Source organism: Carcharhinus amblyrhynchos, chromosome 6 (genome assembly GCF_965287045.1).
Source record: "Carcharhinus amblyrhynchos chromosome 6, sCarAmb.v2.hapA, whole genome shotgun sequence".
NCBI lineage: Eukaryota > Metazoa > Chordata > Chondrichthyes > Carcharhiniformes > Carcharhinidae > Carcharhinus > Carcharhinus amblyrhynchos.
This window is the reverse complement of record NC_137329.1, coordinates 67372871-67395656: the sequence shown is the minus strand read 5'-3', so window position 1 is coordinate 67395656 and position 22786 is coordinate 67372871. Positions and strand designations below refer to the sequence as shown.

Here is a 22786-nt window from a genome sequence, read left to right as displayed (position 1 = left end):
GTTTTGGGTTAGCCTGACACGGGGTTTCGGGTCAGTTTGGGAGGGGGTTTTGAGTTAGTTTATGAGGGGGTTTTGGGTCATTTTCGCAAGGGTTTTTGGGTCAGTCTTGGAGGGGGTTTCAGCTCAGTTTGGAAGGGTTTTTCCAGTCATTGGGGGATTTGGGTCAGTTTGGGCTGGGGTTTCGGATCAGTTTGGAAGGGGCATTCAGAACAGTGTTGGAGGGGGTTTCAGATCCGTTTGGGAGAGGTTGTTCAGTTTAGGGGGGATATTTCAATTTGAGGATGATGGACGAACTGGTTTTGCGTGGTGTCAGGTGGATATTTGGGCAGGGGGGTGTTTGGACAGGGCAGGTGGTGGTGTTTGGGCCACACAGGTGTTCGGGGCACGTGGGTGTTCAGGCCAGGGGGATGTTTGAGCCAGGGTGGTGTTTGGGCGGGGTGAGTGTTTGGGCAAGGCAGGTGTTTGGGTTTGGTGGGTGTTTGAGCGAGGCGGGTATTAGGGTCAAATGGGTGTTTGGGACCAGGTAGCTGCTTGGAAAGGGCTGGGGTTTTGGCAGTGTGGCTGCCTGGGCGGTGTGACTGCTTGGGTGGGGCAGGGGTTAGGGCAGGGCAGCTGCTTGGCCAGGTCAGAGGTTTGGGTGAACGTAACTGTTTTCCATTTTCAGTTCAGCTTGGCTAAGTCAGGTTCATTTGTGCAACATTGCCTCCATAGGTTCCACGCAAATGACTGACACGGAGCTTCAGGAGAGACACTTTGGCGGTGGTCCCGAGTCATGGAAACCTGCCTGTTGAAGTTTGAAGTGCGCAGCAATTACAGCACATTTGTCCATGTTAGGACCCCCACAGGGCCCCAAGACACATCACAGGCTGAAAAACAGGTTTCACTGCTCTCCAGATCAGAAATTCCAGCCAATGTCTCCATTGCTTATACCACAAAAATGCTCCATCTTACACTTCATCTCACACCTAATTCTCACACCCTTTTCACCAACTTGTCTATGTCTTATGAAGTTTACAGTGTACTTCAAATTTCATATCATCCAGAAATTTTAAAATTGGACCCTGAACACCAGTGTTTAGTTCATTAGCATGGATAGGAAATACTGAACTCTGGGGAACTCCACTGCAAACCATCCTCTAGCCCAAAGCACAACCATCAATCATTACTGTGTTTCCACAGCCAATTTCATATTCATATTGTTATTGTCCCTTTAATTGCACGATTTATTATTTCACTCCCTGCATTGTTTGCTCACCAATTTGTTTAAACTTTGGTGATCTCGGAATTGCAGCAGTTTCTGATCCTGGCAGGTTCTTTTGCTCTCCAGTATTGTACAAGTGCCTGACCTGGTAACAGCAAAGAGAAACAGTCAGCACTACACAACAATATTAACGCTTGTAATCCTCAAAACAGGGGCAGTGTTAATGTCTACAATGAACAGGATAGAGTGACAAGGACTACGATCCTTCTTAGGCCATTCTACAGAGCTGGGTTGTAAGCCACGTGTGCTATCTAAGGGACTCCAACAAGGGCGCTGGATTTGAGATTTAATGATGTTGGCCATGATTTCTAGCGATCAGGAGATGACAGCAAATTGAAGATTTAAACCACTGCCTGCAGTCTGAGATATGGAGATGCCGGCATTGGACAGCAGTCTGAGAAATGGAGGGAGCTTCCCCCGAAGCTCAAACAGATTCTAAGTGCAAGACAATCCTACACCAGGGATACAGTTAGGAACCAGGGTCTCCTACCTAGAAACTCCCCAAATCACATGTCCAGTCCCAAATCCATATCAACAACAATCTGTCTCCAAACCAAATCTCCTACCAGCAAACCGGAAGGCCCGCTCACACCACTCCAAACTCCACTTTTCCTACAAACCCCACTCCCCCATCAATCCCCATTCCTCCCTCCACCAACCCCACTCTTCATCCTTGCCATCCCAACTCTCCCCACACTCCCCCAACCCATAAACCCCACTCTACGCCCACTCCCACGAACTTCACTTTCCCCAACACCCCACAAACCTTTTCTTCTCCACCTCCACAACTCCCATCTCCCCCACCCCCACAAACCCCACTCTCTCTCCAACCCCATAAACCCCATTCTGGTTGGCGAAGGGTCATCTAGACGTTTTATGGCTCTATTCTCTCCCCACAGATGCTGTCAAGTTTGCTGAGATTTCCCAGCATTTTCTGTTTTTGTTTCAGATTCCAGCATCTGCAGTACTTTGCTTTTATCAAAGAGTTTGGCATGTTAGGAACAAAGGGGACAATTGGTGTGTGAAGCAGCAGAATATTGGAAGGGTATTAAATAGTTCCTTTTCTTTGGTCTTTGCTCAGATAAGGAGAATGTAGGTACAGAATTCAGGAAAAGGGACTATGACGAATTTGCACATTTTGACATAAGAAATGAGAGGTATTGGAGGCAGTGACTGGCTAAAGAAAATGGATGAATCCCTGGGCAGGATGAATTGCATCCCAAGCTGCTGTAGAAAACAAGGCAGAAAATTGAAGGGGCTGTAACACAAATATTTAATTCCTTTCTATCTACGAGAACGCCAGAGGACTGGTCGACAGCTAATGTGGTTCCACTTTTCAAGAAGGCTGATAGAGGTGAACCAGGAAATTAAAGACCGGTGAGTCTTACATCAATGGTAGGGAAACTATTGGGGGAAATTCTGAAGGAGACGATTAATATCCACTTGGAAAGGCATGGATTAATTAGGGATAGTCAGCATGGCTTTGTCAGAGGAAAGTCATGCCTAACAAATTTGCCAGAACTTCTCAAAAATGTGACCAAGTGTGTGGATGAGAGAAGATAAGTTGATGTAGGTCATAAAGATTTTAGCAAAGCTTTTGACAAGGTCCCACACGGGAGATTAATTGAGAAGGTTAAAGCACATTGAATTCAGGGAAGCTTGGCAAAATGGATCAAAAGCTGGCTTAATAATAGGATACAAAGAGAAATGGTAAAAGGCTGTTTGAGTAACTGGATGCTGGTGTTTTGCAGTGTACCAAAAGGTGGCAGATGATATTTAACCCCTGAGGTGAGGTGATGCACTTTCAGAAAAAAACCAAGACAAGGGAGTATTTAATAAATTGCAAAACACTGGGAAGCTCAGAGAAACAGAGGGATCTTGGAGTAATTATTCATAGATCCTTGCAATCAGCACAGCACATGAATCATAGAAACCCTACAGCACAGAAAGAGGCCACTGGGCCCATCGAGTCTACACCAACCACAATCCCAAACAGGCCTTACCCCCATATCCCTACGTATTTACCTGCTAATCCTTCTAACCTACGCATCTCAGGACACTAAGGGGCAATTTTTTAGCATGGCCAATTGACCTAATCCACACAGCTTTGGACTGTGGGAGGAAATCAGAGCACCCGGAAAAACCCACAGAGACATGAGGAGAATGTGCAAACTCCAAACAGACAGTGACCCAAGCCAGGAATCAAACTCGGGTCCCGGGAGTTGTAAAACTGCAGTGCCAGTCATTGTGCTACCAAGCCACAGTATGGATGGTTAAGAAGGCATACAGGACACTTGTTTTCATCAGTTGTGGCACAGAGTATAAGAGCAAAGAGGTAATGTTGGAGCTGTACAGAATGTTGATTAGGCCATAGTTGAAGTACCATGTGCACTTCTGGTCACCTCAGTATAGAAAGGATATGGTAGCATTGGAGGGGGTACAAAGGAGGTTCATTAGACTGTTGCCTGGGGTGGAGCATTTGAGCCGTTAAGGATCGGCTTGAATAAAAGCAAAATATTGCGAATGCTGGAATCTGAAACCAAAACAGAAAATGCTAGAAAATTTCAGCAGGCCTGAGTTTAGATGAACTTTCGTCAGAGCTGTGATGAAGGATCATCTAGACTCGAAACGTTAGCTCTTTTCTCTCCCCACAGATGCTGTCAGACCTAGATAGACTTGGGTTGTTTTCTTTACAGCAGAGAAAACTAAGAGGGGACATGATTTAGGTGTATAAGATTATGAGGGGTATTGCCGTTCCCCATGGTTGAGGGGTCAATCATGAGTTTTAGGATGATATTCAGGAGATTGAGGAGTGGATTTGAGAAAAAAAGTCACTCAGAGTGGTGGGAATAAGAAATGCACTGCCTGAGAAGGTAGTCAAGGCCAGAGATCCAACAACATTTTAAAAATATTTGGATGAGCAGTTGAAATATACTATTCAAGGGAATGGGACAAGTACAGGAAAATGGGATTAGTGCACTTTTAGTAGTAAATATTGTCAGTACAGACTTGGTGGACCGAAGGGCCTTTTCTGCACCATGTGATTCTGACTATTTAGTTGATGTTGAAGAATTAGATTACCTGTTGTTCTAGAGTTTAATTGGCATTGTTGAGTTATATTTCCTGTTGTTCTGGAGTTTAGTTGATGTTGTGGAGTTAGATTTCCTGGTGTTCTGGAGGTTAGGTTAGGTTGGGGGAATTGGATTTCCTGTTCTGGAATTTAGTTTTGTTTGGGACTTGTGACTTCTTTTGTTCTGGAGTTTTTGGTTTGCTTCCTGTTGTTCTGGAGTTTAATTGAATTTGGGGAGTTGGGTTTTCTGCTCTGGAGTTTAGATGAGGCTGCGGATTTGGATTTCCTGTATTCTAGAGTTTAGTTCAGGTTGCAGAGTTTGGTTTCTTGTTTCGCTGGAGGTGAGGTGAGTTTGGGAAGTTGTGTATTCTTTTGTGCCGTGCAGCGAGTTAATCACTGACCTGATTTTGATCCAGAACATGGATATTGACCTTGGGATAACGAGTGACAGGGTCAATGCTATACAGGTTGAAGTTCTTGCTAATGTTCTGTGGTGTGGTCTGAGGCAGTAATCTGTAAATACTTTCCCTGGAAATGAATAAAACAGAAAAAAAAAACTTGCATTTATTTATCAGTGGAGTGATGTCTTCAAGCACTCTATGGCTAATTAAATACTTTCTGAAGTGTTGTAAGGAAGGAAAAGTGGCAGTCAATGCATGCATAGCAAACTCACATAATTAAGAATATCAGTGTCATCGGACCAGCAATCCAGAAACCCAGGCTCTGGGAATATGGGTTCAAATCTCACCAGGGCATCAGGTGGAATTTAAATTCAATTCATAATCTGGATTTGAAAACTTGTCTCAAGCTATTATAATAAAAAACCACATGGTTCACTAATGTGCCTTTAGGGAAGGAAATCTGCCACTCTTACCTGGTCAGGCTTACATGTGACTCCCATTTCACAGAAGCCCTAATGCAGAAGGAAGCCATTCAGCCCATCAAGCCTGCATTGACAACAATCCCACCAGGGCCCTATCCCCACAACCCCACATATTTATCCTTCTAATCCCCCTGACATTAAGGGGCAATTTAGCACGGCCAATTCACCTAACCCGTACACCTTTGGCTTGTGGGAGGAAACCAGAGCACCCGGAGAAAACCCACAGAGACATGGGAGAACATGCAAACTCCACATAGGCAGTGACCCAGCTGGGAATCGAATCTGTGTCCCTGGTGCTGTGAGGCAGCAGTGACTCCAGTTCTGCTGCAGTGTGGTTGACTTTTTAACTGTCCTCTTAAATATCCCAGCAAATGGAATAAATGCAGACCAGGCCAGCAACACCCAACTAAACTCCAGAATAACAAGAAATCTAACTTCCCCACATCAACTGAACTCCACCCAACACCTGTTGTGAAGGGGGAGGTTGACAGCCTCTCTGAGAATTAACGCTCAACCACTGGAAGAGAAGTACCTCGGTTCATAATCTGTTAGAGTGTGTGACAAGGGATAATAATTGCACTTCAGTGATTTTTAGTGATTAAATCAAAATAACTCCTTGAGACCCTCTCTGAAAAAGCAACATGAAACACTATTTATCCAATTAACAGTAAACAGATTAATTAAACTATTAACAAACCAAATAAACACAATTCTAACAGAATGCTGTTTATATAAATACAGTTGCCACTTAAAAAAAAAATTCTTAGTCATTCTCAAATTTCATAGAACATAGAACACTACAACACGAACAGGCCCTTCGGCCCACAAGTTGCGCCGATCACATCTATACCTACCAAGCCATAGAACTATCTGTAACTCCCAATCTCATTAGATCCCATATACTCATCCAGAAGTCTTTTAAAAGACCCCAGCGAGTTCGCCTCTACCATCACTGACGGCAGCCGATTCCACTCACTCACCACCTTCTGAGTGGAAAAACTTACCCCTAACATCTCCTCTGTACTTGCTCCCCAGCACCTTAAACCTGTGTCCTCTCGTAGCAACCATTTCAGCCCTATCTATTCCTCTCAACATTTTATAAACCTTTATCAGGTCGCCTCTCAACCTTCGTCTCTCCAGGGAGAAGAGACCTAGCTCCCTCAACCTATCTTCATAAGGCATGCCTCCCAATCCAGGCAACATCATTGTAAATCTCCTCTGCACCTTCTCAATTTCTTCCACATCCTTCCTTAGTGAGGCGACCAGAACGGCACACAGTGGGGTCTGACAAGGGTCTTATGAAGTTGCAGCATTACCTCCTGACTCCTAAACTCAATCCCTCGATTAGTGAAGGCCAGTACACCATACGCCTTCTTGACCACATCCTCCACCTGCGAGGCCGATTTAAGAGTCCTATGGACCCGGACCCCAGGATCCTTCGGCTCCTCTACACTGCTAAGACGCCTATCCTTGATATTGTACTCCTGCATCCCGTTGGTCCTGCCAAAATGGACCACTACACATTTATCCGCATTGAAGTCCATCTGCCACTTCTCTGCCCAGTCTTGCATTCTATCTACGTCACACTGCAATTTCTGACATCCCTCCAGACTATCCACAACACCACCAACCTTCGTATCGTCGGCGAACTTACTAACCCATCCCTCCACTTCCTCATCCAGGTCATTTATGAAAATAACAAACAACAAGGGTCCTAGAACAGATCCTTGGGGCACTCCACTGGTGACTGACCTCCATGCAGAAAAAGACCCATCCACAACCACTCTCTGCCTTCTGCAGGTAAGCCAGTTCTGGATCCACAAGGCCAAAGCCCCTTGGATCCCATGCCCCCTCACCTTCTCAAGAAGTCTTGCATGGGGGACCTTATCAAACGCCTTGCTGAAGTCCATGTAAACCACGTCCACCGCTCTTCCTTCATCAATGTGTTCAGTCACATTTTCAAAGAACTCAACTAGGCTCGTAAGGCACGACCTGCCCTTGACAAAGCCGTGCTGACTATTTCTGATCATTCTAAACTTCTCTAAATGCTCATAAATCTTGTCCCTCAGAATCATCTCCATCAACTTACCAACCACTGAGGTCAGACTCACTGGTCGGTAATTTCTAATTAATTGTTAATTCCCTGTTCCCTTTCTTCCTGATTTCAATCAAGTTTGTCATCTTGCGAAATAGTCTGTCTTCTTTGCTATCTTTTGTTGGTATCTTTGCAATTGAAATGAGGCTTTTTTTTAAGACATAAAAGAAGCAAGGAGAGATTCAGAAAGTCTCTCTCTATAACAGCTGAACTAAGCTGTTAATCTGGCAGACACAGGTGGTCCTCTACCATTTGTGCCTCTGTACCTGTGTTTTATGCCCCTGATGACATACCAAAATCCCCACAATAGGATTGGTCTATAAGTTACCAAAACATGAAATTAAGTCTGATAGGCGGGTGCTATTCAAACATCCATTTCAAAATGATTGGTTAAAATTCAAAAAACATGTTCTGATTCAAATGCCTGATGTCTGTTACCAAAGCAATCCTGATGTTTTTGCCTGTTTCACTCTATGCTCTGTGTACTTGGATTTTGCAGCTGCATCTCTTTTAAAAACACCATTTTTTTTTAAACAGAACGATGAAATACTTTCTGCTCTTAGCATTTTTACAATTTTTAAATAATTTTACAAACATTAACTTCATCACAAACAGTAACTTCACAACATACCCAACACCCACATCCAATGAATAAAGAAAAAAAAATTGTTTTTTCATAAATTGCATCAGAGGAAGATAACAGCCAGGGAGCTGATATCTTCAAAGTAGTGCAACCGGGTCATTCCCTACCACTGCGCTCAGTCCCAGCTGCAGATCTTGGTCCGTACAGCAGACTTCTGTCCATACCGCAGCGCACCATCCATACTACAGATCTCAGTCCGTACTGCATCACTTGGTCAATACACTAACGATCGGTTTGTGCGAAGCACTTTGTCCATACAGCAGATCTCGGTACGTACTGCAGAACATGGTCCGTATCCCAGATCTCAGTTTGTACCGCAGATCTCTGTGCGTTCTGCAGCGCATGGTCTATACCACAGATCTCGGTCTGCACCACAGATCTTGGTCTATACCGCAGTGCATGGTGCATACCACAGATCTCAGTCCATGCTGCAGCGCATGGTCCGTACCGCTGATTTTGGTCCATATTGCAGCGCACAGTCCGTACTGCAGAGCTCCGTCCGTACCACAGCGCTTGGTCCACACACCAATGATTGGTCCACACAATGCACTTGATCCGTCCAGCAGATCTCAGTCCGTACACCAACACTCGGTCTGCACAGCGCTCGGCCCATACCACAGATTTGTATTGCAGCGCTGTCTGTATCACAGTGCTTGGTCCATATTGCAGTGCTCGGCGCGTAACACAGCGCTTGGCTCTTAGTGCAATACTCAGTCCTGGTATCATGGCCCTGGGTCCGTGCCGCAGCCCTCAGCCATACGACAGTGCTGGGCCACATCGCAGCACTCGGTCCGTACTGCAGCACTCAGTCTCTACCCACCACTGTCCCAGTTGCAGTGCTTGGTCCGTGCTGTTGTGCTTGGTCCTGTTATAAAGCAGAGGTGTATTCCCTCACTGAGAACTAACATCTAACCACTCAAAGTGAAGTACCTTGCCTCATAATCTATAAGAGTGTGAAATCGGGACCGAGCGCTGCAGTACGGACCAAGCACCGCAGTACTGGGACCAAGTACACAATCTGCACTTCAGCAACTTTTAGTGGCTAAATCAAAATAACTCCCTGACACTCTTTCTAAAGTCAACAAGTAACAATTTATTTATCTAACTAACAGTGAATAAGTTAACTAAACAATTAACAAACCAGATAAAACATAGTTCTAATGGCATGCTGTTCAAATAAATACAATTCCCACTTATTAACAAAGAAATTAGAATTTTAGTCACTTTCTAAATTAGCATCTTTCAGGACATTCTGGGCATCTTCTATTCAGTCTTCTGTACGGAACTTTCTTCTCCTTTTCTATTGAGATGGTGCTTTCTCTTGAGGCATGAATGACCAAGGATTGAGGGTGATCTGGTGGTTTGGATCAGGAATTGGCTAGCTGATAGAAGACAGAGGGTGGAGGTTGATGGGAAATATTCAACCTGGAGTTCAGTTACTTAGTGGTGTACCGCAGGGATCTGTTTTGTGCCACTGCTGTTTGTCATTTTCATAAATGACCTAGATGAGGGTGTAGAAGGAAGGGTTAATAAATTTGCGGATTACACTGAAGTCGGAAGAGTTGTAGACTGTGCAAATGGATGTTACAGTTTACAGAGGGACATAGATACGCTGCAGAGCTGGGCTGAGAGGTGACAAATGGAGTTTAATGCGGAAAAGTGAGGGGTGATGCACTTTGGAAGGAGTAACAGGATTGCAGAGTATTGGGCTAATGGAAAGACTCTTGGTAGTGTGGATGAGCAGAGAGATCTCGGTGTACAAGTGCATAGATCCCTGAAAGTTGGCACCCAGGTTAATAGGGTTGTTAAGAAGGCGAACGGTGTGTTAGCTTTTATTGGTAGAGGGATTGAATTTCAGAGCCGTGAGATCATGTTGCAGCTGTACAAAACTCTGGTGCGGCCGCACTTGGAGTATTGCATAGTTCTAGTCACCGCATTATATGAAAGATGTGGAAGGATTGGAAAGGGTGCAGAGGAGATTTACCAGGATATTGCCTGGTATGGTGGGAAGGTCTTATGAGGAAAGGCTGAGGGACTTGAGGTTGTTTTCATTAGAGAGAAGAAGGTTAAGAGGTGACCTAATTGAGGCATACAAGATGATCAGAGGATTAGATAGGGTGGACAGTGAGAGCCTTTTTCCCTAGATGGTGATGGCTAACACGAGGGGACATAGCTTTAAACTGAGGGGAGATAAATATAGGACAGATGTCAGAGGTAGGTTCTTTATTCAGAGGGTAGTAAGGGCATGGAATGCCCTGTCTGCAGCAGTAGTGGACTCACCAACTTTAAGGGCATTCAAATGGTCAGTGGATAGACATATGGATAAAATTGGAATAGTTTAGGTTAGAGGGTCATTACATTGGTTCCACTGGTTGGCGCAACATCGAGGGCTGAAGGGCCTGTACTGCGCTGTAATGTTCTATGTTCTAAGTGCTACGCTATGGACTTCCGTACACAATCTGCACTTCAGGAACTTTTAGTGGCTAAACCAAAATAACTCCCAGACACTCTTTTTAAAGTCAACAAGTAACAACTTATTTATCTAACTAACAGTGAATAAGTTAACTAAACAATTAACAAACTAAATAAAACATAATTCTAATGGAATGCTGTTCAAATAAATACAATTCCCACTTATTAACAAAAAAATTAGAATTTTAGTCACTCTCTAAATTATAGTATCTTTCGGAACATTTTGGGCGTTTTCTATTCAGTCTTCTGTATGGAACTCTTTTCTCCTTCGGTACCTTTTCTATTGAGATGGTGCTTTCTCTTGAGGCATGAATGAGGCTGTGAGAGCTAGCAATTCTATCTCTTTCTAGAGTTGAACTAAGAGTTCTTACTCTGGCAGATGCTCTCTGTTTTTGTCCTACTCTCTTCCCTTCTTTTATACCTATGGTGACATCAATATTTCCCACAATATGATTGGTCCTAAGTTGCCAAAACCATCAAATTTAAATTTAATAAATTCTTGGTATCTAAGTGCTTAACTTAAATTGATTGGCTGAATTCAAATAAGTTAAATGCCTGAAACCCTGCTGCTTGGCCTTCCTATACAAATATTTCACAAATACTTGGGGTTCCCTATGTACTTGCTTTTTTTTTAACTCTCTATGCACAGAAAAGGCTTCACCTTTTAAAGGGATCTTTTAAAGCAATGCTTTCTCCCCAGCATTTCCCAATTTTACAAACACCAATCTATAATTACACTTTGCAACAATCCACACCGCAACGCTCAGTCTGCGCCACGGTGCTTGGTCTGTACCATGCCGCTCGCTCCCTAATATGGTGTTCGCTCCATGCCGCGTCACCTGGTCTGTAGCACAGCAATCACACCGTTCATCAGTGCTGTGTCTGTACTGCGGCGCTCGCTCCATATACTGCCCCTCCATTCATACCAGGGCACTCGCTCTGTCCACCAGCGCTCACTCCGCACCAGAGAGATTGGTCCATACCAAAGCGCTCGTTCTGTGCACCAGTGTTCAATCTGTAGCGTGGCATTGACTCCATACCACGGTGTTTGCTCCATACCACATCGCTCGATCCGTCCACAGCGCTCATGCCATTCACCGGTGCTCACTGTACACAGGTGCTCGGTCCATTCCGCAAGGCTCGGTCTGTAACAGAGCTCTTGGTCCATACACTGGCGCTCACCCCATTCACCGGCACTTGCACCATGCCGCAGGGCTCCATCCGTACTGCAGGGCTCAGTCTGTACCACAGGGCTCAGTTCCTACAACAGTGTTTGGTCTGTTGACCAGTACTCGCACCATCCCGCAGGGCTCAGTCTGTAACAAAGCGTTCGGTCCATGCACGAGCATTTGCCCCATTCACCGGCACTCGATCTGTACCACAGGGCTCAGTCTGTCACAAAGCACTCGTTCTGCATTGCAGCGCTCGTTCCACACCGTGGCACTCGTTCCATACACCAGCCTACAGTCCATATTGCAGTGCTTGGACAGTACAACGACTTAAGTCCATACAGTGAAGTACAATCTGTACCATGGTGTTCGGATGGCACAGTGGCACACGGTCCATACTGTGGCCTTCGGATGGCACAGCAACTTCAGTCCGTACAGTGATGCATGATCTGTACCACGGTGCTTGGTCCATATTGCAGCACTCTATCTGTAGTGGCACTTGGTCTATAACATGTAGCGGCACTTGGTAAACACTGTTTTGGATACTGTTAGGGGAGGTGGCAGCAGCCAGGTTCATGGCAGCTTGGCTGGTTCTGCTGCAGAGGAGAGCAGAAAAAAGAATGGCTGAGCTATAATGATAGGGGACTCAATTGTAAGAGGAATAGACAGGTGTTTCTGCAGATGCAAACAAGACTCCAAGATGGTATGTTGCCCCCCTGATGCAAGAGTCAAGGATGTCTCCGTGCAGCTGCAGGACATTCTGGGCAAGGAGGGTGAACAGCCAGCTGTCATGGTGCATACAGACATCAATCATATAGGTAAATAACGGGATGAGGTCCTACAAGTGGAATTTAGGGTGTTAGGAGTTAAACTAAAAAGTAGAACGTCAAGGATCGCAATCTTAGGATTGCTACCGGTTACGTACGCTCCTCAGAGTAGGAATGTCAGGATAGCTAAGATGAATGCATGGCTTGAAAGATGGTGCAACAGAGAGAGATCCAAATTCCTGGGACATTGGAAACGGTTCGGGGGCGAGGTGCGGCCAGTATAAATCGGATGGTCTACACCTGCGTAGGACTAGAACTGACGTCCTACGAGGAGTGTTTGCTAGTGCTGTTGGGAAGGGTTTAAATTCACGTGACACTGGGTTGGGAACTGATGCAGGAAGTTAGAGTCAAATAAATTGGGGACTGAAACAAAAGGCAGTAAGGAGGAAAGTGAAAGGCAGAGAAACCAGAGACAAAAAATCAAAAAGAGCCGCAGTACAGAGCAAAGAGACTCTGTAGAACTCCATGAATGAGCCCAGAAAGGCTAAGAGAAATAAAACACAGGGAGAGTGCACAAAACATGACCGGACAGATGGTCAGAAAAACAAGGGCAGAGAGCAAGGGAAGTCTCAATTAAATTGCATTTATTTCAATGCAAGAGGCCTGATGGGAAAGCAGATGAACTCAGAGCATGGGTGGGTACATGGGACTGGGATATTATAGCTATGACTGAAACATGGCTCAGGGAGGGGCAGGACTGGCAGCTCTTTGTTCCAGGATACAGATGCTGTAGGAAAGATAGAACAGGAGGTAAGAGAGGAGGGAAAGTTGCACTTTTGATTGGGGAAAACACCATGGCAATGCTGAGAAGGGATATATCCAAGGGTTCGCCCACTGAGTCTATATGAGTACAACTGAGAAATAAGAAGGGAGAGATCACTTTGATAGGATAGTACTATAGGTCCCAAAATAGTCAATGAGAAATTGAGGGGCAAATACGTAATGAGATTTGAGATAGCTCCAAGAAATATAGGGTGGTAATAGTAGGGACTTTAACTTTCCCAACACTGACTCAACAGCCACAGTATTAGGAGCTTGGATGGGGAGAAATTTGTTGAGTGTGTTCAGGAGGAATTTCTCATTCAATATGTGGATGGCCCAACTAGAGAAGAGCAAAACTTGACCTCCTCTTGGGAAATAAGGAAGGGCAGTTGACAGAAGTGTTAGTGAGAGATCACTTGGGGACCCATGATCATAATTTCATTAGTTTTAAGACAGCTATGGAGAATGATAGGTCTGGCCCAAACGTTAAAATTCTAAATTGGGTAAGGCCAATTTTGATGATATTAGACAGGAACTTTTAAAAGTTGATTGGGGGAGTCTGTTGGCAGGCATAGGGACGTCTGGTATGTGGAAGCCTTTCAAAAGTGTGTTAACTAGGGTTCAGACTAAGCACATTCCTTTCAGAGTGAAGGGCAAGGCTGGTAGAAGGCTGGATGACTCAGGGTATTGATGACCCAGTCAAAAAGGAAGAAACACATGACATGCACAGGCAGCTGGGATCAAGTAGGTCCCTTGAAGAGTATTAGAGGCTGTCAGGATAGAGTTAAGAGATAAATCAGGAGGGCAAGAAAGGGACATGAGATTGCTTTGGTAGATAAGATAAAGGAGAATCCAAAGAACTTCTACAAATACATAAAGCGCAGAAGGGTAACAAGGGAGAGAGCAGGGCTTCTTAAGAATCATCTTAAAGTCATCTAAGTACTACAACCTCTGGCTGTTCACCCTCTCCCTTCAGAATGCTTCCTACACGTTCAGAGACATCCTGGACCTTCACACCAGGGAGGCAACATACCATCCTGGAGTCTTTTTTGCATCCACAGAGCCCCCTATAACTATTGCTCTCATGCTCTTTGTCCCTCCCTGCTTAACAACAGGGTGAGCAGTGGTGCCACTGTTTTGGCTGCTGCTGCTGTTGTTCCATGATAGGTCATCCCTCCAGCAGTATCCAAATTGGCATACTCATTGGCGGCAGGGGGGGGGAAAACAACCACAAGGATTCTTGCATTGTTCCTGCCTATTCCTTCTAGCGGTCACCCATCTATCTGCCTGCACCTTGGGCATTACCATATCACCAAAACTGTCTGTGACCCTTTTCTAAGTGCATCCAACTGCTGCTCCAACCTATCCATGTGTTCTGTGAGCAGCTGCAATTGGGTGTACTTCCTGCAGATGTAGCTGTCTGAGGCGCTGGAAGCATCACGGATCTCCCACATCTTACAAGTGCAGCACTTAACCCCACTGACCAACAATCCTAACACCAACTAAATTATTTATGAAAATTTATTAAACTCTTACCTTCACTTATCGCTGCAGATACCTGAGGTAGGTCTTCATATCACATACTTTCCCAAGATGCTCTCTGGATCTCTCCCTCTTTAATTACCACATTGTTCCAAATTACCAAATTTCAATCCAGCATCTGCAGTATTTTGTTTTTATCTTAGGGTTCTTAACATTTTGCTTTTATCTTAACGTTCTTAACAACCTGCTGCTTTCATGATCACAATTGAAGAGATTAGCTTTCAGGTGTATATACTTGAATTTAAATTCCCCAAATGCTCAGATGAGAACAATGTATTTAAAATGCTACAAATGTTTGATTCAGTAAGTAAAAACTTCCTCTGACAAGTAGTAACCCAGAACAATGGGACATAAGAAGTTAATTTAGTTAATTCAGACAATCACATACAAACATCTAGAACTGACAATCTGGAACTGAGTGTTGTAAAAGGTTGTGGTAGTTGGAGGTAAATCGGAGCTTTCAAAACAGCAATGAAGAAATTATTAGGTAACATTACAGAGAGATTATGATGCAAAAGGGAGAAAAATGACTTAAATAGAGAGGCCATGATTAGATTGAAGAGACAGGCTCAAGGGGCTGAATGGCCTCCTCCTGTTCCGATGGGCTTGTATCAAAGGAAGGTCAATTCACATTGAAAGTGGCCAAAGGACCACAGGAATCTCAAACTTACCAACAAACAGGGCAACATACTGGCAGCAGTGAAGAGGATCAGTTGCAGTCTAGATACATTTAGAGCTGTCATCGGCACCAGTGAAGAGGGACCCACCAGCCCCTAGAGCAATCACCCACCATAGTAGCTCACCTTTCAGCCAGCACACTCAGAGGAGCGGCACCTTGTGCCCAACTCCTCACCATCCAGGCAGCATCGAATGCTGCTAGAAATCCTCGAGCAATCCCAGTTCCCATTGGCCAAAAGGGCTGGAAAATAAAATCACAACATCATAACAGAGAGTGAGAAACGAGAGAGAGAGAGAGAGAGAGAGAGAGGCACACAGATAGGAAGAGAGACAGAGTGAGAGAAAGCCAGAGAGACAGAGGAGAAAGAGAGGGAGAGGGAGAAAGAGAGAGGGAGAAAGAGAGACAGGGAAAGAGAGAAAGGGGGGAAAGAGAGAACGTAAGAACGTAAGAAATAGGAGCAGGAGTAGGCCATCTAGCCCTTCAAGCCTGCCCCGCCATTCAATAAGATCATGGCTGATCTGAAGTAGCTCAGTTCCACTTTCCCGCTTTCTCTCCATAACCCTTAATTCCCTTGTCTATCAGAAACCTATCTACCTGTGACTTAAATATATTTAACGAGGTAGCCTCCACCACTTCAATGGGCACAGAATTCCAGAGATTCACTACCCTTTGAGTGAAGATGTTCCTCCTCAACTCTGATCTAAACTGCACCCCCCTTATCTTGAGGCTGTGTCCTCTAGTCCTGCTATCCTTTCTAAGCGGGAAGAATCTCTCTACCTCTACCCTATCCATCCCCTTCATTATCTTATACATCTCTGTAAGATCCCCCTCATCCTTCTAAACTCCAATGAGTACAGACCCAGTCTATTTAGTCTCTCTTCATAGACCAACCCCCTCATCTCCGGTATCAGCCCAGTGAACCTCCTCTGCACTCCCTCCAAGGCCAATATATCCTTTCGCAAGTGTGGTGACCAAAAGTGCACACAGTACTCCAGCTGCGGCTTCACCAGTGCCCTGTACAGTTGCAGCAAGAACTCCCTACTTTTATATTCTATCCCCTTCGCTATAAAGGCCAACATTCCATTCGCCTTCTTGATCACCTGCTGCACCTGCAGACTGGGTTTTTGCGACTCATGCACAAGGGCCCCCAGGTCCCTCTGCGCCGTAGCATGCTGCAGCTTTTCGCCTTTTAAATAATAATCCCTCCTACTATTATTTCTGCCAAAGTGGATAACCTCACACTTGCTAACATTATACTCCATCTGCCAGGTCCTCGCTCAGCCTACCCAGATCTCTCTGCAGACTTTCCACACCGTCCACGCAATTTGCTTTTCCACTCATCTTCGTGTCATCAGCAAATTTCGTCACTGTACAGTCAGCCCCCTCCTCCAGATCATCTATATAAATGGTAAATATTTGAGGCCCCAGCACCGATCCCCGCAGCACTCCACTGGTCACCAACTGCCAACTAGAATGGCACCCATTGATACCAACCCTCTGCTTCCCATTAGACAGCCAATCCTCTATCCACGCTAACACCTTACCCCCAACTCCGTGCACCCTAACTTTCTGTAGCAACCTTTTATGAGGCACCTTATCAAACCCTTTTGGAAATCTAAAAACACCACATCCACCGGTTCCCCTCTGTCTACCGCAGAGAGTGATAGAGAGGGAGAAAAAGAGAGGGGAAGGGGGCTGAGAGAGAGACACACACACACATGCACAAAGGCAGAGAGAGACAGAGCAAGGTAAGCAAAGAAAGTTAGAGAGAGAGACAGACAGAAAGGCAAAGAGAAATGGAGAGAAACAGGAAGAGAGAGAGAAGACTGAGGGGCCACCTGATTTTGGTGTTCAAGCTTATGAGGGGCATGGACAGCTATTCCCCTTGTTGAAGGATCAGTTATGAGGGGACACAATTTAAAAGTGAGGGGTGAGAGGATTAGGGGGGATTTGAGGAAAAGCCTTTTTTACCTAGAGGATGGTAACAGTCTGGAATGCACTGCCTGGGAGGGTGATGGAGACAGGATGCCTCACATCCTTTCAAAAGTATCTGGATGTGTACTTGGCATGACATAACATTCAAGACTATGATTCAATTGCTGGTAAGTTGGATTAGATGGGCAGGTCAGGGCCTTGCATGCATCAGTATGGACTTGATGGGCCGAAGGGCCTCTTCTGCACTGTAGTGTTCTGTGATTCTGAGAGACAGATAGACAGACAGAGAGGGTCAAAAAGAGACAGAGAGAGGGAGAGAGCATGATTAGAAAGGATGACACAGAGGTTAGCATTGCTGCCTCACACACCAGAAACCCTGGTTCAATTCCAGCCTTGGGTGACTGTGTGGAGTTTGCATGGGTTTCCTCCCAAGGTCCAAAGATGTGCAGGTCAGATGGGTTGACCGTGCTAAATTGTCCCTTAGTGTCCCAAGATGTATGAGGTAAATAGATGGGGTACAGGGACAGGGCTTGGTAAGATATTGAATCCATGCAGACTTGATGGGCTGACTGGCCTCCTCCTGCTCTCTGGGGATTCCATAGGGGAGCCGACGAGGGAGAGGGGGAGAGAGAGACACACACACAAAAACACCATCACCCCACACTCGCACACACATAGAATCACACCACACAGCCCCCCCACACACAGAAACATCCCCACTCACACACACACACATACCCACACACAGAAACACCCCCCTATAACACACAAACACCAACCGTGCACACGCACACACACTCACAGGAACATCCCCCCCCCCACCCCCCCCCCACCCCCACACACACACACACACACACACACAGAAACACCAACCCCACAGACACACAGAAATACTACTCCCTCCCCACGTGCACACACACACTGACAGTGTTCTTTGATCTTTATAGAAACACACCCCCTACACACCGAAGCATTCCACCCACCCACGTACAATGAAACACCCGTCCACGCACACACTGAAACATCCCCTCACACATACACACACACACACACAAATACCTCCCCAAAACACACAAAAACACGCCCTCCACACACGCACTGAGAAACACCCCCACACACTCGGAGAAACAGCACCCCCCCACGCACACAGACACAAGCACAGAAACACTCCTCACGCACACAGACACACACACAACAGCTCCCCATGCAGAAATACAACCCCACTCTCACACACTCCATGCCCACACGCAGTATTCTTTGATCTATATCAAAACACAACTCCATTCCCATACACACACACACTGAAACATTCCCCCACGCACACACTGAAGCTGCCTCCCCACACAAACACACACAGAAACACCCTCACACACAGACACAAGCACCACCCCTCACACACTTACACAGAAGCCCCACCCCACACACACACATTCAAAGCACCCCGCCACAAACACAGAAACAACCTCCACACACACACACAAACAACTCCCCACACCGAAACATCTTCCCCACACCCTCAGCACATAAAAACACCCCCCCACACATACACACAGAAACACACACACAGAACACCTCCCACACAAACATGCACAGAAACACATCCCCACACTCCACAGTCACACACAGAAATACCTTCCCCCACACACACACACATCTCTGCATACAAAAACACCTCCCCCACACACACAAACATACACAGAAACACAAACAGACATTCCCACACACACAGAAACACCCCCGACACACACACACTCAAAGCACCCTCCCCAAATACAGAAACAACCGCCACACACATACACGCACACACACACAGAAACATCCCCTCCACACATGCACAGAAACAACTCCCTACACCCTACAGACATTCACACCTTCTCCCATACACATATACCTCTGCACACAAAACACACCCCTCACACAGACATACAAACACCCCCCCATACATACACACAAACATCCACCTCCCACACAGAAACAGCACACCACCGTCCCCCCACCACACACACACACTCCACCCCACCCCAGACAGAGTTCTTTGTTCATTACAGAAACACACACACACACTCTCGAACACACAGAAACACTCCAACCCCTACGCGAACATTGAAACACACCCCCCCCACACACACACACAAACACCCCCCACAAACACACACATGGAAACACCCTCCCCAAACATACACAGAAACAGCCTGCCACACACACAGAGAAACAACCCCCTCACACAAATACACACCGTCCAACCAACCACTCCCCCCCAACACACACACATGCACACTCCACCTCCCATATAGTATTCATTGTTCTTTATAGAAACACACCCTCACACACACAGAAACACCCTCCCCCCCCACACACACAAAAAAAAGCCCCCCATTCACACACACAGAAATATCATCTACACACACACACACACACACACACACACACACACACACAGAATTACCCCCCCACACACATACAGAAACATTCCTCCACACACACACACCCTCACACAGGAACACCCCCTACACACACACACACACACACACGTAACCCCCCCGGACACACACCGAAACCACCCCCCCATGGACACACACCAAAACCATCCCCCCATACACACACACAAACAAACCCCCCCGCACACAGAAACACACACTTCCCCACACACATAGAAACACCCCCACTCACATACACACCATCACACAGAAACACCCCCTGCAGACACAAACAACCCCCCGGATAGAAAAGAAACAGCCCCCACACACATAAACACCATCGCACATACACACAGACACAGAAACAAACCTCCCCCAAACACACACCCCTCCCCACACATAGAAACACACCCTTCCCCTCAGGCACACACACACACGCCACCCCCCCCCCCACAGTGTTCTTTGTTCTTTATAAAACACCCCCCACACACACAGAAACACCCTCCCAACACCACTCCCCCCACAAACACAGACCGACACACACACACACACACACACAAACGCCCCGCCACACACATACACACAAACATATATCCTCCCACCACCAGCCCCACACACACACACTCTCCACCACCCCCCGCACAGTGTTCTTTGTCCTTTATAGAAACACACCCCCATACACACAGAGAAACACTCCACGCACCCCCACACACACTGAATCACCACTTCCCCCCCCCCCACACACACAAACGTCCTGCCATACACACACATCCCCTCACAGAAACAGCCCCCTACACAAAGAAACACCACCCTACGTTTATACACTCAAAGCACCCCTCCACAAACACAGAAACAACCTCCACACACACACACACTTACACAGAAACAGACCCCTACACACACAAACAACCCCCGGACACCCACATGCAGAAACACACCAACACACACAGAAACACCACTCCACACACACAGAGAAACACACAAACATCCCCCCACACAAACATACAGAGAAACGCATGCGCCCCCACACACACACTCAAAGCAACCGTCCACAAACAATCTCCACATACACAGATGCACACACACACACACACACACACACACACACACACACACACACACACACACACACACACACACAGAGACGCACACGTGCACAGAAACAACTCCCCACACCTCACGGACATTCACACACACAAACACCTTCCCCCTCCCCCGCAAATGCGCGCGCGCACACACACACACACACACACACACACACACACACCTCTGCACGCAAAAACACCCTCCCTATACACACACACACACACACACACATACACATACAGGAACACCCCGCTCTTACACATACATAAACACCACACACACATACACGAATATCCCACTCTCCCCCACAGTCTTCACCCACAACGCACAAAAACACTCCAACCCACACACACACATTGAAACACAACACCACGCACAAACACAAACACCCACTCACCCACCTACACAAAAACAGTCCACACACACACACACACACACAATATAAAGAACATAAGAAGTAGGAGCAGGAGTAGGCCATCTAGCCCTTCGAGCCTGCCCCACCATTCAAAAAGATCATGGCTGATCTGAAGTGGCTCAGTTCCACTTTCCCGCTTTCTCCCCATAACCCTTAATTCCCTTGTCTTCCAAAAACCTATCTACCCGTGTCTTAAATATATTTAGCGAGGTAGCCTCCACCACTTCAACGAGCAGAGAATTCCAGAGATTCACCACCCTTTGAGTGAAGAAGTTCCTCCTCAACTCTGTTCTAAACTGCTCCCCCCTTTATCTTGAGGCTGTGCCCTCTAGTCCTGCTGTCCTTTCTGAGCAGGAAGAATCTCTCTACCTCTACCCTATCCATCCCTTTCATTATCTTATATGCCTCTATAAGATCCCCCCTCATCCTTCTAAACTCCAACGAGTACAGACCCAGTCTATTCAGTCTCTCTTCATAGCCCAACCCCCTCATCTCCGGTATCAGCCTAGTGAACCTCCTCTGCACTCCCTCCAAGGCCAAAATATCCTTGCGCAAGTGCGGCGACCAAGACTGCACACAGAAGTCCAGCTGTGGCCTACCAGTGCCCTGTACAGTTGCAGCAAGACCTCCCTACTTTTATGTTCTATCCCCCTCGCTATAAAGGCCAGCATCCCATTCGCCTTCTTGATCACCTGCTGCACCTGCAGACTGGGTTTTTGCGACTCATGCACAAGGACCTCCAGGTCCCTCTGCACCGTAGCATGCTGCAGCTTTTCACCCTTTAAATAGTAATTCCTCCTACTATTATTCCTGCCAAAGTGGATAACCTCACACTTGCTAACATTATACTCCATCTGCCAGGTCCTCGCCCACTCGCTCAGCCTATCTAGATCCCTCTGCAGACTTTCCACACCCTCCGCACAATTTGCTTTTCCACTCATCTTCGAGTCATCAGCAAATTCAGTGAGAAGCAAGCCCCTCACACAAACTAACCACGCACCCCCCCGACCACACCCCAACACACATTATTTTTTGTCTCTTATAGAAAGAAACACACACACACACACAAACACTCTCCCCCCAACATACACATACATAAACATCCCCCCCCCACACAAACACACACAGAAACACCCCCCCCCCCACACACACACACACACACACACACACACACACAGAGAAACACATAAACATCCCCCCACATAAACATACACAGAAATACACACACCCAATACACACGCCCCACAAAGAAACACTCCCCACACACAGGTACAGAAACACCACCTCACACACACTCAAAGCACCCAACCACAAACACAGAAACAACCTCCGCACACACAGAAACACCGCCCTCCAGACACGCACAGAAACAACTCCCCACACCCCACATTCACACAGAAACACCTTCCCCCACACACACACACCTCTGCACACAAAAACACTCTTCCTACACACATAAAAAATCCATTCACACACACACCCACACACACAGGAACACCCCCCCATACACACATACATAAACACCATCCC

General features: G+C 46.4%; 1 protein-coding gene across 6 annotated transcripts in view; it reads right to left on the bottom strand.

The window, feature by feature from the left end:
• Positions 1 to 22786, bottom strand: part of mical3a (microtubule associated monooxygenase, calponin and LIM domain containing 3a) — a 422657-nt gene that overhangs the window by 278824 nt on the left and 121047 nt on the right. For all 6 annotated transcript variants that reach the window (XM_080190575.1, XM_080190577.1, XM_080190576.1 and 3 more), the window contains 3 exons: positions 15528 to 15643; positions 4733 to 4859; positions 1256 to 1346 (listed from right to left, as the gene is read on the bottom strand). In XM_080190575.1, the coding sequence (XP_080046701.1) occupies positions 1256 to 1346; positions 4733 to 4859; positions 15528 to 15643 (334 nt within the window). The remainder of the gene's footprint in view (positions 1 to 1255; positions 1347 to 4732; positions 4860 to 15527; positions 15644 to 22786) is intronic.